This window comes from Mustela lutreola, chromosome 15, assembly GCF_030435805.1.
Source record: "Mustela lutreola isolate mMusLut2 chromosome 15, mMusLut2.pri, whole genome shotgun sequence".
Taxonomy (NCBI): Eukaryota; Metazoa; Chordata; class Mammalia; order Carnivora; family Mustelidae; genus Mustela; species Mustela lutreola.
This window is the reverse complement of record NC_081304.1, coordinates 47,698,159-47,719,203: the sequence shown is the minus strand read 5'-3', so window position 1 is coordinate 47,719,203 and position 21,045 is coordinate 47,698,159. Positions and strand designations below refer to the sequence as shown.

General features: G+C 54.6%; 1 protein-coding gene across 7 annotated transcripts in view; it reads right to left on the bottom strand.

Annotated features, from left to right (window-relative positions):
• The window catches only part of SLC47A2 (solute carrier family 47 member 2), a 30,223-nt gene extending 12,016 nt beyond the window's left edge, over nucleotides 1-18,207 (bottom strand). For 2 of the 7 annotated variants that reach the window (XM_059147763.1, XM_059147762.1), the window contains exons 1-16: nucleotides 18,020-18,207; nucleotides 17,200-17,301; nucleotides 16,875-16,943; nucleotides 15,951-16,099; nucleotides 15,340-15,382; nucleotides 12,350-12,394; nucleotides 12,039-12,136; nucleotides 11,472-11,569; nucleotides 10,297-10,410; nucleotides 9,499-9,566; nucleotides 8,482-8,590; nucleotides 7,769-7,844; nucleotides 7,285-7,354; nucleotides 3,621-3,753; nucleotides 3,446-3,540; nucleotides 2,910-3,012 (exon numbers count right to left, since the gene is read on the bottom strand). In XM_059147763.1, the coding sequence (XP_059003746.1) occupies nucleotides 2,910-3,012; nucleotides 3,446-3,540; nucleotides 3,621-3,753; nucleotides 7,285-7,354; nucleotides 7,769-7,844; nucleotides 8,482-8,590; nucleotides 9,499-9,566; nucleotides 10,297-10,410; nucleotides 11,472-11,569; nucleotides 12,039-12,136; nucleotides 12,350-12,394; nucleotides 15,340-15,382; nucleotides 15,951-16,099; nucleotides 16,875-16,943; nucleotides 17,200-17,301; nucleotides 18,020-18,172 (1,525 nt within the window). In that variant the 5' untranslated portion in view covers nucleotides 18,173-18,207. Of the gene's footprint in view, nucleotides 1-317; nucleotides 1,858-2,909; nucleotides 3,013-3,445; nucleotides 3,541-3,620; nucleotides 3,754-7,284; nucleotides 7,355-7,768; nucleotides 7,845-8,481; nucleotides 8,591-9,498; nucleotides 9,567-10,296; nucleotides 10,411-11,471; nucleotides 11,570-12,038; nucleotides 12,137-12,349; nucleotides 12,395-15,339; nucleotides 15,383-15,950; nucleotides 16,100-16,874; nucleotides 16,944-17,199; nucleotides 17,302-18,019 lie in introns of those variants that run through there. The other 5 variants (XM_059147766.1, XM_059147765.1, XM_059147767.1 and 2 more) reach the window with 3 other exon arrangements.
• Nucleotides 18,208-21,045: the final 2,838 nt, after the last annotated feature.

Genomic DNA, 21,045 nt, shown 5'->3' with positions numbered 1-21,045 from the left:
CTCTTAGGGCCTTGGAGACAATTCTTGGGCCCTAAGTTCCCCCCACCCAACTAATCCTTTTTTTGCCTTTATCTATCAGAGGTGGTAATTATCAACTTTAAGTCCTGCTTCCTCAAATTCTTAGCCAAGATTTTCTCAGGCTTTACTTTTTAAGGGAGGGAGGGCTGTGGGGGAGGGGCTGAGGGAGCTTAAGAAAGAGATTCTCCAGCAGACACCTTGCAGAGCACAGAGCCAACACGGGGCTGGATCTCACCACCCTGAGATCGTGACCCGGGCAGAAATCGAGAGCTGGACGCTCAACAGAATGCACCACCTAGGCACCCCTATGGCTTTTTATTTTTTAAAATACCTGTGTAGTAAATACGTTTTTTCCAGCTCTACCCTCGTATCCCCATTTGCTAATCTAAAACAAGCGTTTCCTAAACCTCCACCCAGAACACTAATCCCATGAGGTTTTACACAAAAGTTGATCCCGCCTCCCATTCTGTCTACCAGAATTTGGGAAGCAGCCATATTAGAGGGTCTTCGGCCTGTAGAACATCTGCGGTGCTGGCCTGGGTTGTTTCCCAAACTTACTTGGGCAGGGAACCCTTTGCTCTGAACACTTCATAACCTTAGAACACATTTAAGGAAACGGCGACATTACTTTTCTGTGTTCGGTTGGTTCCCAGTCACTTCCTTGGCTTGCCAGCAGCTCACTAAGGTATGTGTATCCCCCAGACAAGGAGGATCTCCACCTTCTGGGAAGTGGGAGGCCTGGAGTGTCACCGGGTCCAACAACACGAGTTCACAGTGACTCTTGCAAACTGGGATTATGGTCTCTGCTTCCTTTTTGGTTTTTCTATTGGCTCTGATCAATAAATTCATTTTATTTGTGAGTGTGTTTACAGCTCCTGATTGGAAGGGTCTGTGTGTGGCAGGGGAGGCCAGACCACCCTCCACTTCGGAGGCACACGGAGCCTGAAAACGTTCGGCAGTCCCAGGCCTCCAGGAGAAGCATCCTAGAATTGGGGTCGGCACTGTCTTCCACCCGAGGCCACATGGCCTGGCCATCTGAGTCCGGCTGCTCTCATCTGTACCCCGTCCCTGCCCTAAGAGCAAGTGCTTCTCAAGGTCTGTGATCAGCGCGATGCTGATAGAACAGAGGGTCAGCGGAAAGGCAAAGGAGGGTCTGTGGACAGCCACCTGCCTTGTCTGGGTTTTCTGGCGCCCAGATCTGCCAGGGTGTGTGGGACAGAGATGCACGGGGTCCACTGGCCCCAGTCTCGGCATGCCACAAAGGCTTTGTGAACAGACCCGGGCACCAGAGTCTCCTAGAAAATAACGTACTTTTTAATTGGGTGACTGTGTTTCGTGATTGTGTTTTGATTGGAAATCTCCCAGTTGGAAGCCTTGTACATGACCGACCCCTAGCAGCAGCCCCAGCTCTCTCTCGGGTGGGTAGATGGCTTCATCAGGAGCAGACTGGAGAAAACTGTCACACGAGCCGCTGGCCGCGGCTGGTTTTCGGAGCTGTGGTCCAAGCTGCCCCAACCCCCACACCAGATTGGTTGCTTTTGCAGGCAGATGTGGGCGGCAGGGGGTGGGGGTGGGGGGCAGCCGCTCTTGGCTCCCTTTTTGGCTCCAAGCCGCATGGCTAGTGTCTGGTGGTCAGGAACCTGATGACCAGGCCCACCATCAGCATGGCTGACACTGCCCCCAGGGCAGCCCCACGGCGGACGAGCAGCTGTTTCATCGACAGGGGGCTGGCTGGGGCCGACGGGGCTCGGGCTACTTCCGCGGTCCCGAAGAGGTCCACATGGCCCTCGGGCCTCGAATACATCACCAGAGTGATGCCGGGGGAGTTCCCCATAGCCACTGCAGAGGCAACAGGAGCCAACTCAATGGGACTGGGAAGCTGGGGGGCTGGGGGAGAGCAGCGGCCTTAGAACCAGGAGGCCTGGCTGTGAGCATTACACTGGGTGTAATAAATCAGCCTCGGTGCCTGAACATAGAGGAATGGGCCTCATCTACTCCAGAGCAGGATCAGAGGAGGAAATGATGTGGTTAAGTGGGAAAACCTCTCGCCATGTGAGTTTGCCACATAGGGAAAGCTACTGCTAAAATCACATTAAAGGGGTTCCTATCCAAGCCCGGCCTCATGATCACGTGCTGAGCGTGACGTTCACATGTCTTCAGAGCGCAAATGCCTGGTTGGACCTGACCGTGGTCTCTTCGCCACACTCTAAGCTGCCCGAGTTCGGTCCACTGCCCCCCTACTGTGCTGCTGAACGCAGAGCCCAGGATGCCAAGAGATCACGGAGATAAGTGAGGCCTCTGGGCTGTGTACACACACGCCCCACACTCCACGCCTGCCTGAGCTAGGAGGGCACCTGGGCCTCGAACCTAGGCCGCCTCTTCATCACAGAGACACTGGATATAAACCAGGGGTGCCCGCCTATCCGATGGGGCACAGAGAGATGGGCAGGGGAAGGTGCCCCCCGCTCCCTGTCCGCAAGGTGGTCCAGCCAGGCTAACCTGCCGAGACGAACTGCTATGGGCCAGGATATGACCTTCAGGGAGGAGAACATGCTCTAGGGTCTGACTGGCCCCTGCAATGATGATCTCACCTGTTCCAGTAGCGGGAACATGGGGAAGAGGCCTAAGCTTTCAGCCCTTCTTCCTCATCTGAGAACGTGGCCATAGTCATGACCACACGGGGCTGTGGATGTGAAGTAGCTCACACAGGGCCCCTTAATCCATCGATAGTAGCGTCTCCTCAGTATTTAGGAGGGGACATCCGTACCAAGAGAGGGAACAGCGGGCTGGGCTTGCACAGTCCCCGCTTGGCCCGGGGTCCAGATGCAAGGCTGCCCAGAACGGTGTGCCCCCGGCAGGTGTGTGCCCCGCCAACCTGTTCCGCGCATTACCTGAAGACGTGACGGCTTTCGCAGGCCCGGGTTGGGGGGCCGTGGTCGCCACGGTCACCGTGCTGTCAGGGCTCTGCGGCAGCAGCCCCGCATGTTTCTGAGCCTACGAAAGCAAGAGCTCGCCTGGGTCGGCCTCCTGATCACCACTGGCCTTGCCAGCGCCCTTCCTTAACACACGGTAATCTTGGGGTGCCTGGGTGGCTCCGTTGGTTACGCGTCTGCCTTCGGCTGGGGCCACACGCTCAGGGACTTGTCTGGGTTCAGCCTTGTTTGACTGAGCTCTTTGTTTTTGTTCGGGTTTCCAGCACCTTGGGCTGGCTAAGGAAGGGTTTTGGTGTGTGCACTTCTCCTTGTGGTTGGAGAGCTCCCTGGCACCGTCTGGGGTCCCCCCGCAGCGACGGGAGCGGATGTGGAGGCCGAGGCGGCCTCTCCGTGCCCCCATCCCACCAGATCGCTGCTCCCCCATGTGCCCTGAGCACTTTGGGGGAGCAGTCAGTCTGCACACTTGGCCAGGCCAGGGCCCACTGCTCGCTCACCTCCTCTGCTGCAAGCTTCCAGTCCATCCGGGCGGTGTAGACAGCAAAGGCAACAGCGCCCAGGAGGCCACAAACCAGCATGCCCAGCCAGAGGCCTGCGGGAGACAAGAAGCCATGGGGACAGAGCGTCCGAGGGCCCCCCAGCCCTGTTCTGACTTTCCCTGGCAGCACATACCCATGATTCTCATTCTGACTACAAAGGTCAGCACGATGCCCACGGGCAGACCGATGACATAGTACATGATGGCATTCACAATGGCTCCGAAGGCCTGCTTGCCGGTCCCTCTCAGGACTCCACCGTACACGCACTGGGAGGGGAGGCAGAGAGGGGCGGGAGACTGATGGCAGGTCTCCTGCCATGGGCTCCCTTCTAAGCCACTCCCGTCGCAAGGCCTGCTTTCAGCCAGCCCTGGGACAGTGCTCTCGTTCCCTCCTGTGGGGAGACCGAGTCGGGGCCAGTCACCCCCACCCATCTTCATCTGCACACCGTGACCACCTCTCTAGAAAATCAAGGTAGGGCCGGTAACCAACCACCAGCCGGTCCAGGAAACAGGACCAATGTCATATAGAGTTGTGCTCATGGAGTTGTGCCAGGTGGCCTTCCCACTGCTGCTGTGGCAAATTCCAGTAAATCAGCAACGTGGAACAAGGCACAGGCACGGTTTCCCGGCTCTGGAGATTATGAGTCCGAAATGGGTCTTGCTGCGCTAAAGGCAGGGCAGGTTCCTCCTGGAGGCCGGAGGAGAGAATCCGTGTCCCTGCCCTTTGCAGCTTTGAGAGGCTTCCCTGCATTCCTTGACTCTTGGCCCGCAGACAGCGGTGACACCACCACATGTGTCTGGCTAACGTCTTCCTTCTGCCTCTGGGCCTCCCTCTCTCACTTATGAGAACCCTCGTGATTACGCTCTGGATAATCCGAGACCATCTGCCCCAGCTCTAGATCCTTCTTCACGAGATCCCGTCTGCAAAGTCCCTCCTGCCACCTGACCTTCACGGGCCTGGGGATTTGGATGTGGAGAGGTATCTTTGGGGTGGGGGGCCTGATTCTGGAAACCACACGGGGCGAGCAAATGTGTCCCCTGTTATAGAAACTCCTCTGGGGAAATACTAGCTCAGCTTTATCTTTCTAGGCTCCTCCTCCCAGCCTGATCCCTGACCTAGTGCACGAAGGACTACAGCCACGGTTCATGTTCCGTCTGATGTGTCTGAAGCACAGACACTTGGTTCTTTTTCTTTCCCGTAAGTATAAAGGATGTGCCGGTTTCTGTGGTTTGTTTGGTACACTTTGAGCAAAGAGGCAATGTGTGCAGGAGGCGAGACAGTACCTCTTGAACTTGGAAATGAGGCCTTTGGGTTACTCATGTTTTATCTATTGTGACATAGAGGGTATTTTGGGGTTAGAAAAAGACTCCTCCCAAATGATGAATGATGTGGTCTACACAAGTATTTCTCAGTGTTGGGCTCTAGGGGACATTTGGCAATGTCTGGAGATGGTGTGGGATGGTGGAGAGGGGTGTGTGACTGGAACCTACTGGGTTGAGACCAGGGATGCTGCTAAAGGAGGTTTACAACAAGGAATTATCCATCTGAAATGTTATAGTGCCAAGCCTGCGAAGCCCTTTAGAGCATTTTGAATTACATGGATAGTCTCCAGTGCCCAGCACATAAGGCGGGCCAGGGCCCGCTGCCACTACCTCCTGTCCCCTCCTCTCCAGCGCCAAGGAAGCTAAGCCTAAAATTGAAGGGAGAAAAAACAAACCCAGAAAACCAAACTGAGTTGCGAGATAGCTGCAGGTTGTAGAGGAGATGGAAGTCACAGAAGCCCCCCAGTAAATTCCCAAATAAAACAACAGGCCATGGGAAAAGGTCACACATGCGACATTCTCCGGGATGGGTCTGTGCCAGAGCACACGACAATTAAATTAGAGACACCGACAAAGAAAGAAATCTGGGAAGACCCCCAATACTGGAAGGTAACACACACTTCTGTGGTTCTTTTTTTTCTTGGAAGTTAATACGTTTCTAAACCTGTGGGTCAAAGAGTAAAGAACAGGAGAAATTGTAAGATAGCTGGAATGCAAAGTAAAACAACATAGCCAATGAATTAGATGCCACTAATGCAGTGCTTAGAGATGTGTAACTTTAAATGCCTAGATCCAAAAAGAAGGAAGGCCTCATACTGAGAGCCTATAAAATTAACAAGTCAGGAAATTACAGATGCTGGTGAGGATGCGGAGAAAGGGGAACCCTCCTACACTGTTGGTGGGAATGCAAGCTGGTGCAGCCACTCTGGAAAACAGCATGGAGGTTCCTCAAAAAGTTGAAAATAGAGCTACCCTATGACCCAGCAAGGGCACTACTGGGTATTTACCCTAAAGATACAAATGTAGTGATCCGAAGGGGCATGTGCACCCAAATGTTTACAGCAGCAATGTCCACAGTAGCCAAACTATGGAAAGAACCTAGATGTCCATCAACAGATGAATGGATAAAGAAGATGTGGTATGTATGTGTGTGTGTGTGTGTGTGTGTGTGTATATATACATATATAATGAAATACTATGCAGCCATCAAAAGAAATGAAATCTTGCCATTTGAGATGACGTGGATGGAACTAGATGGTATTATGCTTAGCAAAACAAGTCAATCAGAGAACGACAACTATCATATGATCTCCCTGATATGAGGAAGTTGAGATGCAACGTGGGGGGCTTGGGGGGTCGGAAAAGAATAAATGAAACAATTTGGGATTGGGAGGAGACAAACCATAAGAGACTCTTAATCTCACAAAACAAACTGAGGGTTGCTGGGGGAGGGGGTTTGGGAGAAGGGGGTGGGATTATGGACATTGGGGAGGGTATGTGCTTTGGTGAGTGCTGTGAAGTGTGTAAACCTGGTGATTCACAGACCTGTACCCCTGGTGATAAAAATATATGTTTATAAAAAATAAAAAATTAAAAAAAATCAATTAATGTGATTCTATCATATTGACAAGGGACAAAAGTCACTTGATTATCTCCATAGACACAGGAAGGGCATTCTAGAAAATCCCAACACCATTCATGAGAAAATGTTTTATCAGACTAGATCTTCCTCAGCCTGATGAAGGGCATTTATAAAAATCCTACAGATAACATTTCAAGCTGAAAGATTGAACCCTTTTGCCCTAACGTTTGGAGCAAGGCATAGAGAAGCTCTGTGTGTATCCCTCATACTGGAGTCAAGTTCCAGCCACGTGGAAAGGGGGAAAAAACTCTTGATTCCCAGAAGATCTGATTCTATACAAGTATCTTAAAGGAATCCACACACACAGACTACTCAAATGAGTAACAAAGCCACAGGCTAAAAGAACTCAAGATGTGAGGTAGAAGATACAGGGTTCCAAATTCTGCTTCTAAAAGGAGACATTAGTGTTTTCTTTTTTTTTTTTTTTCAAATGTGATGCTCTTAAAAATTCATGTCATTCTGATCTGCACTAAATGAGACCCGTCTTGTAGCACTCAGAGATGCAGAAAACTCGGGTCCCTCAGTACTCTGGGATGACTCCCTCCCTCTCAGGTCCCTTTGCTCCAGAACAGGGTGGAGGAGTTAATGCTGGTGCAATCTTTCTCGCTAATCTCCATTGTGTTTTGACTTGATGGAAGACTGAAGGGAAGAGTCGTCATTGTTTTGAATAACAATAGAATTAATCCAAGCCAAGGTTTTGGGCATTTACTATATACAGTTAGCCCTTTACCTGTTTCAGTGAGTTAATCCTGGCATCCCATGGAGGCCTCAGGGAGCGCCCATGAACTTGGACTTGGACTGGGGGGTCGGCTTCCCACCAGGGCAGTACTTACACAGACGGCCTCAAACAGCTGAAAGACGATATAGACCGGCAGGACCTTGTTCACCAGTGCCATGACTTCTCTGCAGAAGACACAGGGGAGAACATTCGTGAGGAGATCTAGGGCATGACCATGTTCTTATCTCCCCTCTGTTCCACCACCTCCTGAAAAGGATCGGGAGAGAAGAAATGGCCCCAGATGAACCTGACATTCCTGGTGCTGAGTTTCTGCATGTGTGTCTGTGTTCTTAAACTCCAGAAGAGCGATCCCTCCCACTTTCCTACCGCCCTCCGGTCAGCATCGTGTCCAAGTAGGTGACAGACGCCGCCGTCTGGGGACAGAAGCAGAGCCAGCTGCTAACTAGCTTCCTCCCAGTGAGAGCAAAGTCTGGTCTAGTCCCGCTTCCTCTGGACCCAGTCGGCCATGCGACCCTGAGGGCCAGCCGCCAGTCACTCTGGCATTTCCCAGAAGTGAGTGAAAAGAACTGATTACCTACTCATCATTTGTAAAAATATGCCCCAGTTTGTTTTTCAGGAGGCTCAGCAGTACGGCCACAACCAGCGAGGTCCCAACTGGAAGAGACAAAAGGAAGTACATTTGTCCCCGAGCACCCCACCCTACCCCCACCCCAAGCACCCCACCCCACCCCAACCCCAATCGCCGTAGGAGCCCAGCTGAGGACCCCTCAAGGCAGGACAAGGGAGGGACTGTCCTTCCTCTTCTGGTTCTCCAAGTGGGCTTTCTGGACCAGCGGCTTCCGCATCCCCTGGTAACTTGTTCACAATGTGGGTTCTTGGGCCCCCCTTCCTGGGTCAGAAACTGTGGGGGAAAGCCCAGTGGTGTGTGGACTGACACAGCCGTCAGGCCGATTCTAATGCAGCCGAAAATCTGAGAACCGCCACTCTCCACAAAAGCCAGAAGGAGGACAGATTGGCTCAGCCCGGGGCGGGGGTGGGGGGGTGGGCAGGCCCCCAAGCTCCTGGGGGTGCTGGGAGAGCAAATTTGCAAAAGGGCCCAGGACAGCTGGAGGGAGAAGCCTGGGGAGGAAGGGACTTCACATGGTCACACACTAAGGTAAGGGCTGGAAAGGTTGTGTCAACTCAGCCCCGGAGGGGTTCTCTGGGGGCCCAGTGGGGCTGGTTTCTCCCTTGCTCCAGGGCTCCAACTTTCCAAGACCCTTCCCTGCTACCACCAGAGGACTCTACCCACCTGTGCAAAGCATGCCGGAGATGGCTGACCGCTTAGCTTGGGCAGTGTCTGCGGCTCCCAGGGCCATCCCCACCCGGACACAGACCGCGTTGCTGAGCCCCAGGGGAATCTGGGATCACAGGTAACAAGGGGCGGTCAGTGGAGCCAACCTGAATGGGGTGGGTGGGTCCTGAGCCAGGGAGAGGCCAGGGCTGGGGTGGAGCGCCCCTCCCACCCTCCAATCCAGGCCAAGAGGGAGAAGAGAAAGAAGACAGGACGGGTCCCTGGGAGGCGGCATGAGTAGAGAGGGCTGTCTGGCTGCGGTGGGGGAGAGGGACTGGGGATGCCCTGAGCCAGCCAGCCGTCCCCACCCTCTCCAGAAGATGTCACAAGGCGACTCGTGAGTAAACACATTTTTCAGAGGCAGCTGTGGTCTTAGGTATGCCAGAAAAACCAAGTTTTGTGGAAACCATTTGTAAAATAAAGCCCCTTATACATGAGTGCTGTAAGTGTAGAGACTTTTGTGAGTCATTTCCTTAAGCCCAGGGTCACAGACTGCCTGTCCCCAGGAGGCTGGCAGATACACACCTGAGTGACAAGGGACAACTCACGTCACTGTGGGAGAGCTATGGGGACTGTGGTGGGGAACAGGGAGGTCCCCTGCCCCTGCCACCAGCACAATGAGGGAATGCCATCACCCAGCTCTCGCTGACTGGGGAATGCCGGGAGTGTGGGCCCACCGCTAAATGGAATGTTCCATTTTTCAAGAGAATGCAAAAATTTTACCATGTGAAATTTCCCCCATTGTTAAATGGTGATGATTTAAAAAAATTCTAACACCACACTTTTAGTTCAGTATTACCACCTGTGGAGCAGCTGGCCCAGCAGGTTCCAGACCTGAATGGGCACAGAGGGTCCAGGAGGGTCCCTCAGGACAGAGATGGACCTTAGGGTGACGGCCCGCCCCTCTTTTGTGACACCCCAGGCCATCAAGGGGGCCAGGCCAGCATGGAGGGTGTGGCCCCAGAAGAGACTCACCATGTAGACTACGGTGGCCAACTCGTAGAGTATGGCTTGGCCAGAGAGGTCCAGCACGCTGATCAGGCCTGCAGGGGGGAGTGGGGGGGAACAGGGGTGGGGGGCACACAGTCAGCACCCAGTCCTGGGGACCTCTAAGAGATCAGGATTTGGACGCTGACGGCCAAATGATTTCCAAGGGCTGATTTGCAATGGAAGATGTTCCTTCCTGGCCTTCAACCTTCCAGGAAAATCCCAGTGGAATTTTCTGGAGGCTGTTGCCTGTATGGTTTGACTTTCCAGTCCTTGTTGTACCTCAGCATGGCGAGTAAGAGAAAGAGACCTGGGCCAAGGTCAGGAGAGCCGAGCTTGGGTCCCAGCCCTGCCACTGTGCAGCTCTGTGCGACTCTGGACAGTTTCTTGTTCTTGGAACTCAGTTTACCTGTCTAAATGGGGGGCAAGGACTAGCCCAGAAGGTTTCCCTGGGCCATTCTTGCACGGGCCTGATTCTCAGGGTGTATGGACGCCACCCTGGGTGTTTTGATGAGAACACACACGTCACACCCCAGCTGGTTCAGTCCCTTGCTTCCTCAGAGACTCAACCACCTAGCCCCAGGCACCTGCTGGGTTCTAGGCCTTTGCTGGGTGGTGCTGGGGTCCTGACATGAAAGGCTAAGGCCTGCCTTGAGGGAGCTCACGACCTCATAGGGGGATGAGAGAGCCACAGGCCCAGCCTGGGCCAGGCTGCTGAACTGCCCGCTTGCGGAGGAGGTTTCAGAGATGCGCACACGGTTCTCTGAGCCATGCTCGTCCACTTACCCATGAGGAAGCTCCCGATCTCGTAGGCCCACCACTCGATGCACACCATGAGCATGCTGGGAATCGCCAGAGAGAAGAAGGGGCCCCAGTCCTGCAGACACTGGCTGGACCAGCCTAGGAACAGAAGCCCCCATTAGGGGGTGGGCCAGGAGCCAAGGCGCATGCCCGCTCACTGCAGCCCCCCCCCCCCCCCGCCACTGCAGGCCTCCGGCTCTCTGGCTTCACCCACTCCTGGCTTAGCTCAGCAGGTGTAGGCACTTCGCATTCTGCATGGGGTGTGCCAGCCGGTCACCCTGTGGTGCGGGAGGACGATGCAGGGCGGGGCACCTGCTCACACAAGGGGCACCACGGGGAGGCTTGGGATGGGAGCCTCGGTCACGGTGACAGTCCCCACTCTGCCTGCTACACCACGGCGGGATCTTGGGCAACTACCCTGCCCTTTCGGGGCTCCATTTCCTCATCTGAAAATCTGAGTTGTCTTTGCCCTGCCTCTCTGGAAGGGTTTTTGGGAGGATGGCATGAGGTCAAGGTTGCTGAAAGGATTCTCAGGGCAGATAGGGCTGTGTAGACATGGACAGTGAGGTGGGGAGGGGGGTGCATCCCAGACTCCCTGCCCGGTGACTGAGGCCCCAGCCACAGAGCTGGTTTTGAAATGCCTGGAAGAGGACCCTATGGTCTGCAGAGTTAGGTTTCAGGAGGCAGGAAAGCTCAGAGAGCCACAGGTTCGAGTCCGGCCCCACCATGTGTTGTCTCTGGCATTTTGGGCAAATCATTTAAACTCACTCTGTTTCCTCTGTGTAAATAAAATGGGGATAATAAGGTGTCATGAAGTTTAAATGGGGTCAGAAATGTCGGGTGCTGGGCCTGCTGCTGACACCTAGAATTTCCCCTGTGTCCTCACCCTGACATCAGGGAGCAGGCCAGAAAGCACCCTGGGGCTGTCCCAAGCAGGGCTCTGTACCATGTCACATTTGATGGGGCGGGGTCCTGAGGGGTAGAGCAAAAGGGAAGGAGACCCTGAGGGGAAATGGAGGCAAGCCCGAAGATAGGGTCCCTCCAACGGGGCTCTAACCGGGTCTTCTGTCCCCCTGCCAAATGCACACCCTGGACCCATGCCAGGGTCCTGCCTGCTGCTTGTCTGCTCAGCCCCCCAAAGGCAGGGCAGCCCCCTGCACCTGCCCATGTCTCCAGGTGCAGCTTCTTCAGCACAATGTAGAGAAAGAGGAAGATGGTCTGCACGAAGAAGGAGAGAGTGCTGGCGAAAGCAGAGCCCCTGGGAAAGGAGAGAGAGCAGGGCTAGGGCTAATGTCCGACTCTGGTCCTAGGGGTTGGGGCTCCCCTGCTGAAGACAGCATGGAGGGGAAGGGGGCCCAGGCATGGCTCAGCTAGCACCCCCATCCCGGGATCGGCCACAGGACCCTCTAGTGCCGTAGGCACCATGATGACAGAGTCCCTGGAGTCACCGAGGCAAGTCCCCACTCTCGGCCTTTCCTGGTGGGCTGGGGCATGGATGAAGAGGGCTCCTCTCCCCCTCTCCTTGGTGGAGAGTCCCCCAGAATCTGAGGGACCAGTAGGACCCCCAATTCCTCACTTGGGGACACCCCACTTCTGGATGACTGAGGCAGCCCCTATGGTTCTGGTGAGGTGAGGATGGTGACCGATCCGCCCCACTCAGGGGTGGGGTGCCTGGGGAACAGTGGTCCCTGATGGGGCCCCTGAAGCCCCCCAGTACCGGAGCTCACCTGACCCCCAGTCTCAGCATGGAAACCAGGATGTAGTTGGCCAAGCCATTGATGCAGTTGCCCACAATGCCACTGAAGACTTGGGGCCAGACGATTCCCTGAAATAAATGAAGGGGGTGGGGGGCAGGGGCGAGGGGTGTGGCCCAGCCCAGGCTTATCCCCGGGGTTGGAAAGAGGCCGGGACCATGCAGCTCCTTGCTAGGCCTTGATCAGTCTCAGAGATCGTGTAGAAAAGCCCCAGGCACCCCTTCCCACTGGAATGGGGCAGTGTGCTGGGACCAGGGGTCGCCCCTCTAGCTAGAGAACTGTACCTGATTTTGCAAATATTTTGCCAGCAGGACATAAAGGAAAAATGCCTGTGTAAAATAAAAACAAAACAAAACAAAAAACCAGACACACAGATAAACAATGACTATATCAAAGCACGAGATGACCACCAATAGGAATTTCTTTGATACCTGAGTATGGTGCTCTTACTTCACCAAAGTGTGCCTGGGGCCCCCTGGGGTGGGCTGAAGCCCGCTGAGCCATCTTGGGTGCTCTGGCCCTGCTTAGGAGGATAGAGGCCCCCTCGGGGCTCCTGCTTGGTTGTAGGGAGGGACAGATAGGGAGGGAGGGTTGGCTCCAACAGAGAGCACAGCTCCGCAGGCTTGTTTAAGAGGCTGAGCACCTGGCAGAGAGCTCCTGGCTGCTGACCCTGACTATCCATCAGCTCAGGTAGGCCACCCAGGTAGGCACCCAGCAGAGCCCTGATACACAGACTGTGACCACCCTTGAGCCTGGCTCCGGCTGCTGAAAACAATAATCTGGGGGGAGTGGTCTTGGGCTGGTAGGGAGTGAGAGGGGGGCTGAGCAGGGTGGCCGTCAGTAGTTCCGGTTGAGTAGGCTCAAGTCCCCACAGGGTGGCAGGAGGACAGAGAGGGCATGTGTGCTGGGGGCTCTGTCCCTGCCCCTCTTCTGTCCTCTGTCAAAGCCTGGCCCTGGGCCTGTGCCCTCCTGCCCTACCCCTTCCCTTAGGCCTCTGGTTCACTTCAGTATAGCCCAGTGCTTAAGAGCAAGGAGCCAGAGCTAGATTGCCTGCGTTCAAGTGCTGGCTCTGCTTTCTCATGAGCTGTGTGATCTTAAGCAAGTTGCTTAACCTCTCTGGGCCTCAGTTTCTTCATCTACGATGGGCATAATCATCTCTGTGAATACTGCATATTCATCTCTACATATATATGTGAAGTTAATAATAACGTCAGATGCTCACAAAACAGTATATGGCACGTTTAAGCATGCCAAGTGTTAGGTAAGCATTATGTAAATGATACTTGGCACTTTTATTATTGCTTTACTGGTCAATTTTACAGTAACATTTTATGGGAGGGACTTGCTTTATTCGATAAAGGAGTTGCTACAGTGATAACGTTATAGGTTGTTTTCCCCTAGCCCAGCCCTGCTGGCCCTGTCTGGCAAGATGCCAAAGAAGTGCTGTGGTTCCAAGGACGCCATCCCTGACCCACCATCTCCTGCCAGTCATGTGTCTCACTAAGCCTCAACAAATCAAAGAGGGTAGCAGTGGATTCCTGAGCAGACATACCGACCACTGGGGCCGGCCAGAAATCTCAGAAACTGACTTGACTAGATGCCCTGCTTAGCTGGTATTTAATAAATTAATAGAGAAAGGAGAGAATAAGCAATCATGAGTTCTAGTTAAAGTTTATTAGCTAGAGTAGAGCCTTAAGGATAAGAATAAAAATCATAGGAAGGCTCAAAGACCACACAGAGGCAAATGTTTATATAATCTTGCAATGACAGGGGAGTAAGTGTTTTTAAACTCATCAAAGACCCCATAAAAAAGAAGGTTATGGATCTGTTATGTATACATTAGAAATTCTTTAGTCCAAAAATACTAAAAAATTAAAAGGCGAGTGACAAGCTTAAAAAATGAAAAAAGTGTGTGCCATATAGGACAAAGGGTTATTAGTTAACAAGAGTTATAATAAGTAGAAAAAGTTTGACCCAGGGGCTCCTGGGTAGCTCGGTCCATTAAGCATTGCACTCCTGTTTCTGCTCAGATCATGATCTCAGGGTCGTGAGATCAAAGCCTGTGTCGGGCTCTGTGCTCTGCAGGGGTGGGGGATGGTCTGCTTGAGATTCCCTCTCTCCCTCTGCCCCTTCCTCCCTCCCTTTCCCTCTCTAAAATAAATAAATAAATAAATCTTAAAAAATAAAAAGATGAATCCACTAAAATAAGCAAAGGGAGCGGACCGTTCACAGAAGAACAAAATGATCAATAAAGACATAAAAAAAAAGGTTCATTAGCAATTAAACGCCTGTGACAACTATTTCGGATCAGAAAAAAAAATGTTAGTAACAATACTCTGCACTCGTGAAGTGTTGCTAGTCGGGGAGAATGGGTACTGACTAGCCATTGCCAAAGCAACTCCAGTTTCCATAAAGCACCTGAAGGAAATCGTTACAGGTGTTCAGGAAGATTTTTCTTTTCTTTCTTTTTTTTTTTTTTTTTAAGGTTTTATTTATTTATTTGACAGACGGAGATCACAAGTAGGGAGAGAGGCAGACAGAGAGAGAGAGGGAGAAGCAGGCTTCCTGCTGAGCAGAGAGCCCGATGCCAGGGCTCGATCCCAGGACTCTGGGATCATGACCTGAGCCGAAGGCAGAGGCTTAACCCACTGAGTCACCCAGGCACCCCCAGGAAGATTTTTCTGTAAGAGTGTTTATCACACTCTTCTTTTTGATAGTGAGTACTGGAAACAACCAAAATGCCTACCAGAAAGGGACTGGTCAACACATTGTGGCACTGGAGGGGGCTTCATGGCCTTCGAAATGGATGCGGAAGGCTATTTATAATCATATCCAGAGATTAACAATGTATTGGAAAGGGGAAAAGCAGGTTACAATACAAGATACACACACGGACCCTCTTTCCAACCAGGCATGTGTCCAGCGAACAGAAATAACCCCGGAAAGAGAGATTACCCTATATTCTCTCTGGGAGGCAGGACCAGAGGTGATTTAAAATGTTTCATTTCCACGCCTCCCACGATTTCTCCAATGAAAGGTCTTCTAATCAGAAAACATGCTACTTCTTAAATGAGCAATCTTAAATGGACTGGCAGGAGACCCAGATTCCCCTCTTGCCTTCTGCTGCCCTCAGTGGCCGCGGGCTCACGGGCCTTCCCAGCATACAGCATGGAAAAGCATGGATGAGCAGGGAAAAGCATGATCGAGCAAATGGCCAGAATCTAAGGGAGTGGAAGTCCACCCTCCTCCAGGCTCACCAGCCAGAGGCACTTACCGGAAGTGCTGGAATGAAGATCAGCACGTACTCCTGGGTTAGTCTGCAAGAGAGCCAGGAGGTCCAGAGCTGTCCAGGCTGTACCCTCCACAACAGGGGCGGGGACTGGGAGGCTGCCTGAGAAGCACTCTGGGCACCCCAGGTTTGAGGAGAACCTTTGCCTCTACTTCACAGGGTGCCACTACTATGTTCTAGGAAGGTTCCAGGAGTGGGTGGGAGGGCCCAAGGTCCTAAAGCTTGGGGAACTTCAATTGGAAGTCACATGCGGTGTATAAGAGGGGGTGGGGAGAAGCAGAGAGCTCATCCATCTAGAAGCAAATGAAATGCACGTCCTACAAAACAAACAAGGTATTCCCAGGTGGGGGCACAAATGCAAATCCCTTCTCTTTTCTCCTTTCCTCCCAAATTAAAACTGGCCTCGTGTCTGCTCCCTGCTGGCCGCAGCTGGAACAGCATGCCAGGAAGGGAGAGATGGGAACTTGGGGATCCTGGAACCTCCCCCTACAAGGGGCACCTGTGACTGCTGGAGACCCAGAGAAGCACAGGGTGGGGGTGGGGGTGTGCTAGGGAGTGGTCCTTTTTAGGGAGTCCTGGCAGATGCCAAGCCGTACCTGGACACGGCCGGGTCCTGCCGGAAGAGCAGCAGGATCTGCTGGGTGTTGAGGAAGAGGGCCCAGCAGGGGAAGCAGCACAGAAGGAGAACCAGGGTCCCCCTTTGCAGAATGACCCCCACATGCTTCTTGTTGGGGCTGCCGAAGCTCTGCAAAACAGCTCAGTCCTGGGTCAGGCTGCCCACACCTTCTGTACCTGCCCTCTGGCCTCCACCCCGTTCCCTCCATGGCTCTTAGGCTCTTTCTGATGGGGCAGCCCAGCTAGGGCGTCAACCTCCTAGTGGCGCTAGTGCTGTGGGGATGGACCTGGGACATCGTTGGCAGCCAGCCAGGCCTGGGGAGCGGGCCTCTGGCATCCCCTGATTACAGCCTGGAGAGGGCCCCTCTGGGCTCAGCCTGCTCGCAGAATTACAACAGCGGTACTTACCGAGCACTAGCTCCATGCCAGGCCCTGTGGCCAGCCTCTGTCTACCCTTGTCCCCAGGTCTTCAAAAGCCCCTACCAAGGAGGGCCTCATTCTCCCAACTACAGCTGGAGCAAGGGAAGCTCCGAGAACATCTGTCAAGTCTCCATGCTGCTAAGTGGCAGCCAGGACCAAGCCCAGGTTGCCAGGTCCACTGTGAGTCCAGACCCCCCTCCCCAGGACAGCTGAGCCCCCCCGGGTTGTGGGCCCCCAAGGGCGGGAGGGTTCCCACAGGTGCACCCTGGTATTTGACACCTGAGGTCAGGGAACGGCCTCCACCCCGTTCCCTCCATGGCTCTTAGGCTCTTTCTGATGGGTGGAGTCCCTGATAGCATTGGGGTCCTTGCAGGCAGGCCGGGAGCAGCTGTCCCCGGGGCCTGTTTGATGGACTCCCAGAGCCAGGCATCACTGAAGGGCCTTCAGTGGGCGCCCTCCTGCCCGGCTCCCGGAGGCCCACCTACCTGGGACATCAAGGTGTCACATGCTGAGGACAAGCCCAATCCTATGGAAACTCCACAGACATTGACAAACTGGAACCATGCATGGGAGAGAACACAGGGCTGGTCAGGGGCTGGGGGCCGAAGGAGGGGAACCCAGGGGCTACCCGGTGTCTGGGGGCTGAGCCAGAGATCCCCTTCCTGCCCAGGCCCTGCCTGCACCTGCTGTGTGACACAGGCCCAGCCCCCCTCCTCCCCAGGCCCAGCTGTGAATGCAGCCATCAGCCCTCCTGCTATGTCTCGGGTGGGGGGAGGATAGGGCATCCCCACATGGCCTGGCTATACTCACGGCCACCGAGAGGGTCACTGACGCCAGCTCCAGCTTGCCCAGGTGCCCACAAAACACTGAACTCACAACATGGATCATGAAGGTCAGCACCTGGAACAAAAACTGGGGGACAACGGCCGGGGTCAAGGGCCCTGCACTGCCCAGCCCCACACTGAAGGGGGCTCGTACCGGAGACCCACCGAAAAACACGGCTGCCGGCCCGGAGTGCAGAGAGCTGAACCCAAACATCTCATAATCCCATGGTGTTGTTCATAATCATTGGTCAGTCCTCATACTGGGCTGAGTAATGGCTGTGTCCAGGTGGTGGGATTAGAGAGAAGTGTCCTTATAACTTTCCATTTCGTCTGGAACTTTCGTAGGGAGAGTGTACTGATTAGTCTTTATGGTGAGAAGAAAAAAAAGTATCTAAAACAATTTTCCCATTGGAAATAGAATGGGTAGGTGACCCCTGCTTCCCCCTGCAAACGGCAAGGCGGGGCCTGCAGACTCTTGCATGAATGGGTCTCACTGGTCATCCCAGGGATTTGACCCGGCCTTCCCATTTGTTTCTGGAGGAGGACATGCCTGCCCCTTCGGAGTCGGGGCTGCTGGCTGCTGAGCGAGGTCAGGCCCCACGACCACCCCAGGCACTGTCTGAGGACAGCTGTCCTGCTGTCTGTCACCTGCTCTGGGTGGTGGCCCCTGCTACAGCCTGCACTTGGTCAGCGTGGGCAGTTTCTGGGGAGGGGTGTGAGCAGCTTCTGGCATAGGCCGCATCACATCTGGACAGCAGCCGCCCCCTAGCCTTACCACCTACCCGCCCCCAACTTCACCCTCTTACCAGGGGTCCGGAAAGGACGAAGAGCGTCCACACCTCAGCCCCAAAGCCAATGGGGACCATCCTGCGGAGGGCAGGGCAACAGCCCCCTCGGTCTTGGGGGGCTGTGTCTTGAACTCTGTCCATTCCGAGACCAGGCTGCTGTCCGTCCTGCATGCCTGGGCACTCTCCTCAGCCAGCCTTGTCCAGCCAAGCCCATGTTACCTTGTGGCCTGGCTAATGAGTAAGGGACAGGAGGAGGGGCCCCTGCAGCAACCTATGGAACGGGTCCTGTCTCCTGGCACTGTGGTCCGGTTGCCCAGCCCACTGGCTCTCTCACCAGGGGAGGACGACATGGAGCCCTGGGCACCTGGGATCACCCAGGCTGATGCTTGTGGGAGGCTTGGGTCTGCTGTCCCAGGGTGGTCAGCTGCAAAGCCCCAGGAGGAGATTTGGGGCATTATGGGGGTGTGCTGGTTCTGGGGGTGAGTGTGGGATGGCCTGGCTAAGGCACTGGGCATCTTATACTCTGGCATGACTGTGCCCTCAATGACTCCCGCTTCATAGATGGAGCAATGAAGACCGCCCACCCATACCCACACTTGCAGGGAGGGAGCCGCCAGCAGGACCCCAGGACATAGCCCCTGTGGACGCCAGACAGAGAGAGGAGGAGAGGGAAGAGAGAAGGGTCAGGATGCAATCGAACAAGGTTTTGGAGCACACGCTGCTCCCCCCCTCCCCACGCACACGCAGATCCTTGCTTCACTCAGACTCCCAAATGCTTGGCCATTCTGTGCACCCCAGTGACCTGGGCAATAGCTCTTCCTGCCCCCATTCTGTCGAGCGCCTAGTGCGAATTTCTACAACCCCCACATGACACAGCAAAACTAGCTGCCACTGACAAAGAAGAGCAAGGAGACATTTTATTAATGTTGCAGTGATTAGCGTGTGACCGAAACAAGGCAGGGCCATGGGCTGTGTGGCTTGGGGCTACAATATGATGTGGCTCCTGTGATGCCTTCTCCAGATCTTCTCTCCTTTCTGGGCTGGTTTGGCTTTGACTCTCGAAAAGGTGACCAAAACCTTTTCCTTCATTCCTGGGCACCTGGGCCTCAGGGGTGGGGGTGGGGAGGTCTTTGTTAGGTGACATCTGCTGTCCCCAGACCGGGGTATCCTGCCAGTCTAGGCCCTCTCCCATACTCCTGCGTCTGTGAAGTGACTTGGTCCTCAAAACCATTCCCACAACCATTCCCACGAACGTTTCCCAGGATTCTTACTTAAGCCAATAATGCCTACATTTCCCTCTGGATAAAGCTCTTCTTTCCCACACTGCTTTCAGGCCCCAGTGTGTCTGGGGTCCAGGCCTAGGGTGTTAGGAACAGGGACTAGGACCCAGGGGCCATATGGGTGCTGCCTCAGGCACAGGGGCGCAGTGGGAACTGCCTTCTCCAGGTGGGGCGTTTCAGGATCTAGAATCTTCCAAATGCTCCTGGATGACCGAGGTTGACAAGATTTCCAGAGCGTGGTCTGGCAGGCTGCAGACCCAGCCTCCGCGCCTGGTGTTCTAGGACTCTAGCCGAGGCAACCAAAGTGGAGTCGAGCAGCATCTCAGAGGCCCTGGCACCCTCCTTCAGGGACGTAAAAGCTCGGGGGTGGGGGTGTCAGCCCCCCTCTCCAAGCTGCCCGGCGATAATATGAGCAGAGAGCAGCGGTGGCGGAGGTGGGGGGTTCCTGTCCCCACATCCCCTTTGGCCTCCGACAACACACACCACGCAGTTCAGCCCCGGGGGAGCACGACTATGAAGCCCCATGACTTGGGGAGCCTCTCACTTCTTGGAAGTGACCTTCCCCTTCGGACCCCATGACCCTCAATTTCCTGCCTCATGCCTAGTTCGGTGCCAATCACAGTTCTTTGGTGGAAACAGTAGAAACTCCCTTGAGATTCATGCCAGAAGAGCAAGAAAGGGGGGAGGAGGGGGGAGGGCAGGAGCGGGGTGGGGGGGCTGAAGGGAGCCGGATGGGGAATTATCAGCAAGTAATGATTATCAGCAAGTAATCATTGGCGGAAGAAAGCTGAGCAACCAGCCTGGAAAACAAAGAGAATCCGGGCAACTTTGGACTCCAGGTTCCCAAGATGACTCAGCAGCAAACACCTTCCATCCCAGAAGCCAATGCTTGGAAGATGGAGCAGGAGCCAGCCGGTGCTGGTGCCGGGAAGGGAAGAGGAACAGGTGGGGAGTAGGGGTGCTGTGGCCACCTGGAGTGGGGCAGTGGGCTCCCCCAAAAGATGGGATGCCCTGCAGGTGGAAAGAAATCCTTCATAGTGGATCCATCCCCCCGCCCCACAAAACTTATTGTCTTAAATCAGCCACCGTCTGTGTGCTGAGACTGGGCTGCTGGGATTAGCTGATGTGAGACCAGCGGGCGGGCCTGGGCCAGGCAGTTCACGGGGGCTGGCAGGGGTGCATGCTGAGGGCCACCCTGCCCACTGGGGTCTTCCTCCGCAGAATTCCCTGGGTTGCTTGGGCTGCTCACCGTGCAGGGTTGGCTTGAAGAGAGAACACTCCAGGAGTGCAAGAGGTAGCCAATTTTGTGTCAAGACACAGCTGGGGGCGCTGACACGGGTCACTTCTGTCTGTTGGGCCCAAGCTGACCACAGGGCCTGCCCAGACTAAACAGATTCCGTTTCCCAACTGGGAAGAGTGGCAGGTGACCCTCAGCATCTGTGACCCACCACAGACAGGCACACTTGCTCCCCTCCTTCTGCCCCATCCCGCCTCCCCTATCCGCCTGTTACCCACAGCCCCTGCCCTGCAGGGGTAGACAGATGAGGTACCCCTCCTGGTGAGGGGCCCCCCTGGGCCTGTCAGAAGCCTCCCACGGAAGAAGGACCTCAAGCCACAAATCCTGGTGTTAGTAGGAGGTGGGGTGAGGACGAAGGGAGAGGCATTGCAAGACCCCCCGCAACATACCCTGGGGTTAAAGAGGCTTTAGTCAAGAACGGGAGCCTCCTCCCTACTCCCCCCAGGGTAGTGGGTCCCCTACACGGA